The sequence below is a fragment of the Solea solea genome, chromosome 15, assembly GCF_958295425.1.
Source record: "Solea solea chromosome 15, fSolSol10.1, whole genome shotgun sequence".
Lineage (NCBI taxonomy): Eukaryota > Metazoa > Chordata > Actinopteri > Pleuronectiformes > Soleidae > Solea > Solea solea.
The window spans coordinates 10487959-10499681 of record NC_081148.1 but is presented as its reverse complement, the minus strand read 5'-3'; the positions used below and the strand labels follow the sequence as shown (position 1 = coordinate 10499681).

General features: G+C 39.6%; 1 protein-coding gene across 1 annotated transcript in view; it reads right to left on the bottom strand.

Moving 5' to 3' along the window:
- Positions 1-899: 899 nt before the first annotated feature.
- camkmt (calmodulin-lysine N-methyltransferase) overlaps positions 900-11723 on the bottom strand; it is a 91976-nt gene continuing 81152 nt past the window's right edge. Inside the window, exons 9-11 of the mRNA XM_058651262.1 lie at positions 11541-11604; positions 9251-9382; positions 900-1709 (exon numbers count right to left, since the gene is read on the bottom strand). Of these exons, the coding sequence (XP_058507245.1) occupies positions 1611-1709; positions 9251-9382; positions 11541-11604 (295 nt within the window). The 3' untranslated portion in view covers positions 900-1610. The remainder of the gene's footprint in view (positions 1710-9250; positions 9383-11540; positions 11605-11723) is intronic.

The window sequence follows — 11723 nt, the reverse complement described above, 5'->3', positions numbered from 1 at the left end:
GTCACAACAAGCTTGTGGTTGCACCAGGTGAGGATTTGGCCAGATGTTGCAGATGTCGGCACACAGTGACAGTTACCGATGCCGGCGACGCATCACAATTAGTGGTGGCGATGTCACGCAAGACAGCGATTAAGTCGCTGCTCAGAGTCACAGTTAGGATGGTGTTCATAAAGTATGATAGCGCACAGATAAAGGTACACAGCAAAAAGGAAAAGACTTAGACTTCTAAATGTAAATGTAGTTCAAGTCTACTAAGCATTGAGACGACTGATAATGTTAATTTACTGCAACCAAAGGAAATACTTGTGTGAAATGTCTGCAGGTGGATTACTGTATATCCCAACATGAGAAGTGTAAACAGCAGCCATTGGGAGATTACTGCATAGCTTCTTGGCTGCAGTGTACAGCAACGATCACAGTGAAATATGTAAACATGTTACTAGTAATAGGTACAACTTCAGCCTTCACTGACCAACTGCCACCTTAAAACTACAAAGACAAAATGGCTGAATGTAAGGGGGAAAGACCAGAGTCGAGACTGGACTTTTAATGACTATGGTTGCACATCATTGGTCAGTTTGACGCTGACATTTTTTAATACCCGGTTTTTCTTGAGTTTGCCATTTTGACATGATCCACGTGTTTCATTGCCAATAAATGTGTTTGGAGCATTTAATATCACGGTGGTAACATATACTCTGGAGCTGCACTTCAGTTACTGTATGCTTCTATTTGTGTATTTTGGCAAAAACGACAACTGTAACAGGTGATATGAGCAAAACATAAATCTAATACAGAATACTTGTACATCTTCCTGTCAACCGTCAGTGCATTACTAAGTGATTTAAATATATTCATTTAAGTTAATGACTCTGCCCCATCCATGGACCTGGTCAGGAAAGGAAACATTGCTGTGTGCAGTGATACAGTTATTTGTTTAGTCTATTCCACAGTACTGGGGTCAAGTTTCAATAAAACTAAGTTGTCGCAGTCTCCACAACTGATGTGGGTGTATTCTCTGTCACACACTACACAACCTGAAGGCGGAGTTAGACTTGCAGCCTTTAGTAGTAAACGTTTTAATAATAATCTGTACATTAGTGGAGCTGGTGGTGATGCGGGTGAAATTAGAGTCAGAATAAGTGTTGGATTTACAGCTCAAACAAAGATTACAACACCAACATAGCCCTGTAAAATGAAAATTGAATTCAAATGTGATCTGTATTTAAGGTCATGTTATTCTCTATGTAAATGTCATGAAGAGTTTCAGTATCATATGGCAGACGATCAAAACAAACGTGGTAGTTTACACCTCTCTTTTTTTGCAGTAAATGTATCCCCACTGCTTTTGGAAATGAGGTTGTTCCCCACAGCACTTCAAACTACAAAACAAACACACTGTGGTCAATGTAAATATAAAAATGCCTCAAACATGAGCACAACTTGAGTTCTGCCACCTCACCAACGTAAACGCGACCCTCTTCGAATACTGCTCTTTTAGTGCAATTTGATTAGATTGTTGAAATGACTTGTGTTGCATCATTCCTTTTCAAACGTACAAAGGCATGTAGCATGGTAGTGTGTCAAGTTGAGGGCTCACTTCTTTTGTTTTACTGAGAGTGGCTGACAGGTTGCGGTCCTTTGGTCAGGGTGATGAGGAGAGGATAGTGGATGTCCTCATCGTAAGCTTCTTTTCCCTCTCTCTGCATCTGAAATGCACACAACATGAAGAACATTAACTACAAAGAATACTAACACTTTATGCAACAATTATCTTGGAGTCATTTACAATATTTTAATGTATTTAATTTGAAAATACATTTGAGGTGATCAACAGAAACATTAGATTGAGGTAGTTGTTAAAAAGTCTCAAATTCTACTAATCTGGCGTCTCTTTAACCTGGAATGGCTGTGCAGTGCAAGCAAAAAGAACCAGTGACTTTATTCTGCACATGACTAGAACTCTGAATCTGAATGTCATAATGAGTACGTTGATTGGTGACGCGCTTTGTAAATTTCATTTGTATTAAATTTTTATTTCTTAATGATTTATTAGGTAACAAGTTTTAACTAGCTTAGTCTACGTCAACAAAATGTGTGTGTTGAGACTAATATTTTTTTATTGGTGAGCCAATTATTTCATTTATTTAACAAAATATTTAGTTTGTTGATGTAAAAAAATGAAGGACAGTAGCAAATTCTGACATTTGAGGAACTAGAAGAAAATAATGAGTCAGTTGGATGTATACATGTGATTATCAATAATCAAAGCTGTTGAAGTTAAGTCAGTGAAACGACGCCGTGCGCGCACACACACACACAAACTCAGACTTTCTCACATGAGCAGACTCACTAAACTCACTTTCATAAGTCTCTGATAATTTGGCGAGATGCTGAGCGAGCTGATTAGTGGGTGCATGCCCAAACTGCCAAGTCTGCTTAAAAGGGCACGGAGCGGGCACAACATGGACACCTTACAATGCTGAGTGTGTGTGCGTTCTTGAGTGGGTATCTTTGTGAGGACCAAAAAAAATGTATTTAAGCAGTGAGGACTATTTGGGCAAAGTGAGGACATTTTGAATTGAGCAAAAAAAAAGAAAAGAACCACAAAATAAAAATACACAAATTGCAAATAAAATCGATTTAATCGTTCAAAATGATTGTATTTTATTTGATTGGAATCCCACTTCTTGTTTGCAATAATTGGAATTTCCTTTGCTCCGACTCTTTTGCGTTTGTTCTCCAAACTTGTGCTCCCTGGGTTTTTGTTTGCGATTGTGACCATGGGCGGGGCTACGGAGGCTGCCTGCTGATTGGCTACTGAGTTTTGGAGCAACAGCTCAATGGACCTGAGGTATAAACTGGTCTGGAGTCACTGTCCGTCTGGAACTCGTTCCCCCAAGTTTTACCCGCCAAAATCTGACATGGTACTTGAAATAATTGTAAAGGTAATAACTGAAATAATTAAATTAATAAAGTATCTAACATTTGTCAGATTATCTTTGAGATATTACAAACAGATGACTAATTCCATATGAAATAAGTTGTGTGGATCACAGTCTTTGTGAGGACATTTTGACTGGTCCACACAACTTCGCTCTGGAATGCATTATGTCTATGACTGTCCACACAAAGAATGCAAAACCAGCATATGTGTGTGTGTGTGTGTGTGTGTTGTGAGAAAGCATAGTGCACAACTGTGTGAAAAGGTTTCCTCACAACAAACAGAAACTCCGGCTGACCCTAAATTCACTCCCTAAGTGCTGCGCCACAATCTCCCATCCAACCTAAATCTACCAATATCACAAGCTCATTTGCAGACTCTGGGCTGTTTTCCCAACAGATTAGGTGATTTGCTCGCACTCATGTCACTGTGAGTTTAAAGTTGTTCCTGTTTGCAAACCAATAAAATGAAGAATGAATGATATAAATGCTTTTAAGTGTCATAAATGTAGTGTAGTGTGCAACTAAAAAAAAACCTGGTTATGATGGATAACAACATCATAGTAGATGTTTGAAATGACTGGGGAATTTAAAGCTTCATGTAGTTAGGCTGTGATTAGGATAGCATTAGCGCTGCATGGGGAAAAAAATATTCTAAGAAACTATTGTGTTGACACAGCTGGAGTGCCAAAAAGTCAGCCTTTATTTATAGAGCACATTTTCAAAACAAAAGTGTTTCACTATTTAATGTAAAGTACAATTAAAACACACAGATGAATAACTGTAGCAGATAAAATTAAGCTTTAACCAGCTCATCAAGAATTGTTTTTTTTTTTTTTACTTGATTCCTTTTATGCCACACTGCACTGTAATCTCATGAGCATCACACTGTGTTACACAGCAAGACAAAGTAAAAATGTATTCATGTCAGAAGTACACAGGTGTAAAACTAGACAGAAATGGTCTCGTCAGTACTTCTCACAATATCACAGCACTACCTGAGGTTCTGCTTCTCGCTCATGTCTCATTACTCCTAACGCGAGTGATCTTCTTCACGTCATTGCTCCTAATTCTGCCTTTTTTAAATTTTCTGTCCATCTTTTTTTGAATATAAACACACTGCACAAGTCTCCCTCTCTCGTTTGGTCCCACCCTTCCTCCCTGTGTACCCTTCATGTGTGTTATCTTCCTGTGGCCATGCCTCCAGGCACCGACCAGTGGTTGAACCTGTGACCCTGAGAGAGAGAGAGAGAGAGAGAGAGAGAGGTAAAGAGAGAAGGAGCAGACAGCCCAGGGGGTGGTTGGGCGTGGAGGGGCAGCTGCCTGTGCTAAGCCTGCTATGGGGGCCATGGCCAGCATTCACATTCAAATTCTACCAGGCGGAAGGAGCAAGGAGCGTTAGATGGAGGGATGGAAGGATAGAGAGACGGAGGTGGGGGTGGGGGGGGCTTAACGTGGGGAGGGCTGAGAGCTCGCAAAGGTGAAAAGTTTAACAAGCAAAGCTGTTCCTCCTGATCGCAGGCTGCCTAATCAGCTTCATGGGTGGCTGGCTAAATCGGCTCTCAACTCGGCCCCCTATCCCCCTGCCCCCCACAATCTTTTCTCTTTTTTTTCCCCTTTCCAAGGTGCGAGTCATTTATTTTGTTGCCACTTTCGCCCCATCTTCTTTCTCCCTCACTCATGCTCTCATTTTGCCTCTCCATTTCTCCGCCTCCTGCTTTTTCTCGTTTATTCTTGCCCTGCTTGTGTAGGCCAGAGAGAAAGTGAACAAGGTGGAGGAAGAAAAAAAAAAAAAGGGAAGAGGAGGGGGCTCTGAGACAAGGGAGGGATGAACCGGATGTCTGGGGTCTCTCTGGGCAAGATTAGGAAACGGAGAGTGAGGGATTGGGTGGATGGAGAGAAGAGTGAAGGAAGGGATAGAGGGACAGGCTTGAATAAATACCGAAGTGGGTCGTGATGTAGGAACTGGGGGGGGGGGAGTGAAGGAGGGAGGCAGAAAGAACTAGATAGGAAAGAGAGTATGAGTGCATGGACACAGTGGGGATACTATTAATGCATGAGAGAGAGAGACGGGGGCACTACACATGTGCACACACACACACACACTCTCTCTTGCATGTGAGTGTGTGTGTGCATGTGCATGTAAGGAGAAATTAAAATTCATGACTCTCTCTTCACAACCATTTGAGTAACAAGATTAAGATGGTGGGTTAGAAAATAGCGTGGGCATTATCAGACTGCTTGCAGTCCCTCCAGCTGCTTGCCCCTCTATTCCACAACAGTGGGGATAAGAGGATAACGTGCTAGCCCTGCCTGTCCGTCCCAGCACACGCCTTACACACACACACACAGGTCCATGCCGCTATCCTTTTAAGGACTCACATTGACTTCCATTCATTCTGACAGCCTATAACCACCGCCGTATCCCTAACTTGAACAATAACCAGTTAATCCTAACCTTAACCTGAGCCCAATTCAAATTTTAAACGTAACCAGTTCCTCAATGTTTATGCCAGAAAAGACCCAAAGAGGTAACAAATACAAGAACACACACACACACACAGTGCTGCTGCAGGTCCGCCTGCTGTCGGCAGTCCCTCGAGTGTTTGTGTCAGAGAGCAAAACTGTGTGTACGTGTGAAAAAAAAGTCACAAACTGGGGGTGTGGATGTGCTTTTAAAAACAAAACCTCCCTGCAAAGCAAATGTTAAGACTGGCAATTCATTTCAAACAAAATCTAATTTGATGTGTGTCAAAACTGGCACAGCGAGGAATGCCAACATACATAATCACTGCAGCTACTGGGGGTATGTTTAGTTTTTTTTTTTTTTTAAATCAGCATCTGTGCCAGATGGAGGAGCTTGTGAGTCACTGAGGGAGCATGAAAAGAAGTGAACTTGGCCAAAATGACACCTGTGAAAACTCAGCCAATTATGTGATATTACTGAATGTCAATGTGGAATCACTGGAGCATGTTGCCAACTTGACAAAGTTTGAGAGATATTTCATTATTGTAATTTCTTTATACATTAAGTGATGGCCCTTTTGTCCTGTGTAAAATCTTAACATTTGTGTGGGTTTTCTTATTAAAACATTACAAATTGGATCAAATTATAATATTTAATGAAGACAAGTTAATGTTTCAGTGTGTAGCTTTTGTTAAATATACAAATAATAGACTAATTAAAGACAGAGGAAGCAACAAAACGGTCGTTTTATTTTTAACATACTAGGTCATTCTTGGGTATGAGAAACTAGCAGTGGCTTTTTTTTTTCTTCAAAAATGTTTATATATGTGGGGTAAAATTAAAAAAAAACAATCTTTGATTGTTTTAAGCCAGTGAAGGAAAATCTATTGTGCGTGTTCCACTGTCAGGCCTGATATGCATTTGCTTCACCCGCTGAAAGTAAATATAGCTGAAGAAAGCTAATCTGTGGTGTAAATGAGCAGCTGCTGCTCATTGGTGTGCATTTGTGTGTATGATGGCAGTGTATGTTTCGCTGTGATATCATCGTGAAGTGTGTGTGTGTGTGTGTGTGTGTGTGTGTGTGTGTGTAATGTTGAGCCAATATGCTGTCTGAGTGATGTCTAGTCTGTGTGGGATTGCGATATAGCTTGTTTTTAGCGTGTGCCCGCGCGCACACACACAAAAGCGCACAAACACACACAATGATTTTGCATTCATAGTAGGGCTGTCAATCGATTAAAAAAGATTAATTAATTAATCGTGCAATTTTCTGTAATTCATCGCAATTAATTGCGAAAATAAACCTGAAGCTTATAACATATACTGTATTATTATATAAAATCATGGAATGAATGTAGAATCAACACAAAAAAGTATATTTAAATTCATTTCTCTAAACCTTTAACACAGTTTCTCTCCTGTGAAGTACACATTTGGCACACAAAAAGGCATGTTGGTGTTTTAAACATCTTAGACAATCTTTACTCAGGGAAATACAACACACACAGGAAACACTGGTAGACACTTTGGATAAAAGCGTATGCTAAATGACATGTAACATTAATAATAATAATAATAATAATAATATACACTGAAAGAGACAAAACACAAGACAAAGTGCGCACACACACACACACACACACACAGAGGCACATACACACTTAGTTTTGTCCAACAAGCCATCCAGTAACTTTTTAAAATGAAACTTTCCGCCTAAAAGTCCGTCCTTATTCAACCAGGATGGCTCGGTTTGCCTGTACACGTCGCCACCGGAAATTAACAAACAACGTAAACTGTGCTAATTTCTTTCAACGCGTTAAATTATTTGAATGAATCTCCAAAATGAACGTGTTAACGTTGATAGATCATTCATAGAGCCCCTTATCCTTACCTTAACCATCACAACTAAACACACACAAACACAGGTTTTCTCCTTAGGACACTCTCACCAACGCGTTATCCCTAACCCATAACAAGTTAACGCCTAACCCTAACCTTAACCTAACCACAATTCAAATCTTACACCTAAACTTAAGCAGTTCCTCAGAAATGTGGTTCTGCCTCAAGAGAACACACATAAATAAATGATATAAAACACATACACAGTGGTGGTCCAGTGTTCATCAGAAGATAAGCAGAGGAGACTTAATCACCTTCACTTGTGAGTGGCCACTTCAGCATGTCCTCACATCCACATGCAGCAGCTGACCCCACTGTGTTTGTGTGACAGTGTCTGTTACTGATATGAAAGTGTGAATTTCAAATAGTGACTTGAATGGTCTTACAGTCCCACGGTATACTGAAGGGAAAAAAAAGGACACCATTTCTCTAACACGCATCGATATTAGACTGAATTTATTTCACTGTTAACACACCGGTCATTATGTTGTGAAGTAATTCTCAAGAATAAAAAAAAAAGGTGTGTCCCAGGGAACCTAGGTCCTGACCATTATTCACTGACTGTATTCTGTGGCCTTGAATTTGAGGCAAAGCTACTCGTTTCTTCACGTTTCTTCGAAATGTTTGTTCTCTTCGAGATCTTAGCTTCTCTACTGTTGCTTCCACCTGACACCAAAACCCATTTAAATGAGAGGGAAACTGAAAGAAACATTATCTTGTCCTGGATTCATTGGATTTAGTTATTAAAATAAAAAAATGCAACTGTTCATTTGGGAGGATCACTTATAAAAATAACTGAAAGTGACTGTGACTGATAAAGAGGGATAAATAAATAGCAAGGGAGAAAAGAAGGAGAGTTTCCTTGCTGAAGTTAAAGTCACTTTAACAGGCATTTTAATGGCCAGTCTGTCCAATTGTCCTACCAGTGTAGATGAACATGTGTGCACCAATTTAGCCCACTCCTTACTGTCCTGTTCTTCTGTAGCTGTGTGTGTAATGGAGATAACAGCTGGACACCACTTCTTTTAACACTGCCTATGTGTTTCTTGGGCTCTTTTTCCCCACCTGTTTTCTTTTTTTTAGTATCTTCGATTATCTGCTGTCTTTCTCTCAGAGTGTTGTTTTTTTTGTTAAATATAAAAATGTTTTTGTGTGTCTCACTAAAGCCAAGTACACACTTAATGTCTCTCAGAGTTGGAGGATCACTGTGCATCCCACATGACATCACATGACGTGATGCTAAATTGTGGAGGTTAGCGCACGTTTTCAGGATTTTTTAAGTCTTTCTAACTGATCGACATTCTTGTGTCGGACGTCATGCTCATGACTCTTCTAGTGACAACACTCTGACCAATCAGTGGCCGGCAGTCTGACGACTTGCATATTTCAGTCATAATAACTAATGAAAAATATCATTAGTTATATAAATATATAAATGGCTTATAGTATGATCCCAATAAACTGACGTTACTGTAGCTTCCTAGCTTGTAGCTAAGATATTTTACAATAATCTATGGATTATTATCTAAATGCAGGGAATGTCTGTGTGTCGCATAAGAGCAAATGAATCAATAATCTGCAAAATGGATGTATTTTTCCTGAAAAACATGCTGCATTGTCATTTTATTAAAGGTATTATTTTGTGTCCATTAATTCAAGATGTGTTATTGTAGTAATTTAGGACAGAACTGTAAAATAATACAGAAATGTTAGAAATGTCCCTTTATTGTAGATGTTTGATCACAGTGAGTTAGGAAAAACTGTGGAATAATGGTAGATTTCTGTAGAACTATACATAACTGCTGTTTGTTTGCTGTTTATTTAAATTTAAGTCGCAGTACTTTTTACTTAACCCTCTTTCTGTGTCTTATTACAGGATTCAATCATTTAGAGTCATGCTAACTGACTGAGTGTCTTTCCATCCTTGAGAACGCTTCTTACCGTTTGGTGAACTTCCCAGACCTGAGCATCATACTGCTGGTGTTGAGAGACGTAGAGTCCGGCTCGCTGAGCCAGTTCACAAAACAGCTTCAGAGTTTCACCTCGACGTGGAGCGAATACCAATGCCATGCCCTATGAAGAAAATGTAGGGAAGGAAAGTAAAACCACATAATTAATATAGGTCACCTTACACAGTATTTAAAGGGAAATTTCACCCATATTGCACACATGGACAAAGTATTTGCCGGTATAAAACAGGTGATAAACCAAAGATATTTGAGCCCTACAAATCCTATCGTGGAAGTGTTTGTTTGCATGCACGTGTGTGCGTGTATGTGTGTGTGTTTGTGTGTGAGACAAAGAGAGAGAGCGAGAGAGAAAAGCAGCGTGTGTGCATATGCATCACAGATGTCCTGCAAATACTAAGAGGATTACCAAGAGGTTCAAAGTTTCTTTGAAATCCCTCAGCTTTCAGTTTTATTTCATGCTGATCATGTTATTATTGTTTTAATTAAATGGAGCAGGGATGCTCAGACAAACACACAAATGAATGAACAAGCTAAACGTACACAAACACTGTGAAAACAGCAGGATCATCCTGTTTGACAGATGATTTTTCATCTGTATATCCAGCTGCATTTTTTTTTTTTTCTCTCCGGCTACCCCTCCTCTTTGAAATCAGCAAAACCAAACAAACAGACAAAATTCAATCCCAGCACTAATCAGCTGATTAAGGGAGATCCAGTCCACAGCATGGACCACCTTTGTCAGAAACAACAAATTAGTGCAATTAGATGGGTGAAATAATTGTTGCTTTGTTAATTGTTTAATCAGCTTAGTAAATTATTAAATATTTGCCAACGCTTGTTGTGGCAGCGAGTGTTTGATGGCCTCCCCTCAAATCATATTAGCCTCTGAATTATCTCCACTGGATTAAAGATATGAGCCTTAACACATAGATGTACAACAATGGCCAGATGTCATATCCGTCATTCACCCACATCAACTCCTGCATTTAACTGCAACTGAGACAGACGCTGCAGGTTTTTACTGCACATGTTCCACAAGGAAATGCAAACTGAAGAGCTATGTTTCACAGCTGGAAAATGACTTAATGTAATAATGTGCCTGCTTTTTGGTGTGTACAAATCTGCTGTGGGGTGCTGGGCAGTTTTTTTTTTTTCTTTTTTTTTTTTAATATAATACAATACTGACCAATGTACAAAAACCTACACTTTAAAATCATGAAATCTTTTGACTCTCAGCAACAGGAGACTTGTTACCGCTACAATCGTAATGTGTAGAGAGAAGTGACTGAGACTGAGCTCTATGAGACTGTTGGAGGCTTCTCCGCTTGTGTTAACTTTGAAAAGTCTTGCCGTTTCAAGGAGCACACTGTGAAACAGCACAAATGTGTCCACAAAAGGAGCTATGATTCTGCACGTGTCGAGTTCATATGTGGAAGCCAAAAAACGAGAAACAACCATAAACGTTTAGAGCTGGAAGACTGAGAGTAAAGAGTGGATGACATTATACATTCTAGCATACACAATGAACACTTAAAAGAATCCAAAGAAACATAAAACGTCAATTGTGATACAGAGCAAATGCTATAAATACAGAGTTAACCCAGAAACCTCTTACAAACAAGAGCCATGTTGAGATTCTACATGAGTTTTCCAGTTCCATCTATTTTCCTCTTCCATCTCTACTCCAGTGTCCACCTTTTCGAAAACCTTCATCAATGCCGTCTCACTTTTTTCATCCACATTCCTCCCTCATCTATCCCCCCCTTCCTTTGTCCTCCCCTTCTATTCCCCTGAGTGCCAGTTTCATCTTGTTTTCATGAACAGATATGCCTAATACCACTCTGGCCCGTGTCCTTAAAATGCACCCGTCTTTTGTCAGATGAATACAAATCTCAACCGTATCTCTTCCTGCCGTTTGCTTTCTCCCTCCCATTTGCTTTGGCTGTCACAGCATGGGGTCTCATCATGAGGCCAAACGGGGGAAGTTGCCCCGGATTTGTGATTAAGAGAAAGCCATGAAAGAGAAAGATGGAGATCAGAGTGATGTATTCAAGTTGCTTATAATAAGCATTAAAGCATTACATGATATTAATCCTGTCAGACTATTAATGTGAATTATGACTGGGAAGAGAATGAGTGAGAATTAGAGGAGGGGGATAAGCAGATATATATATATATATATATATATATATATATATACACACATATATATATATATATATATATACACAGTAGACACACACAGGCACACACACACTTACCTTGGGTTGCAGTAATCTCCTCATCGCATCAACCAGGCTGGCTCTGTACTGGTCGAGAAACAAACTGAGAGGGAGATGAAGAATCGTGTTAAAATGCATTCCTTTAATAGCAGCACCAGATAAAGCAGCAGGCTATTTATTTTCTTTTGTTTACAAATAAATCCACTGACAGGAAGAAGGTAA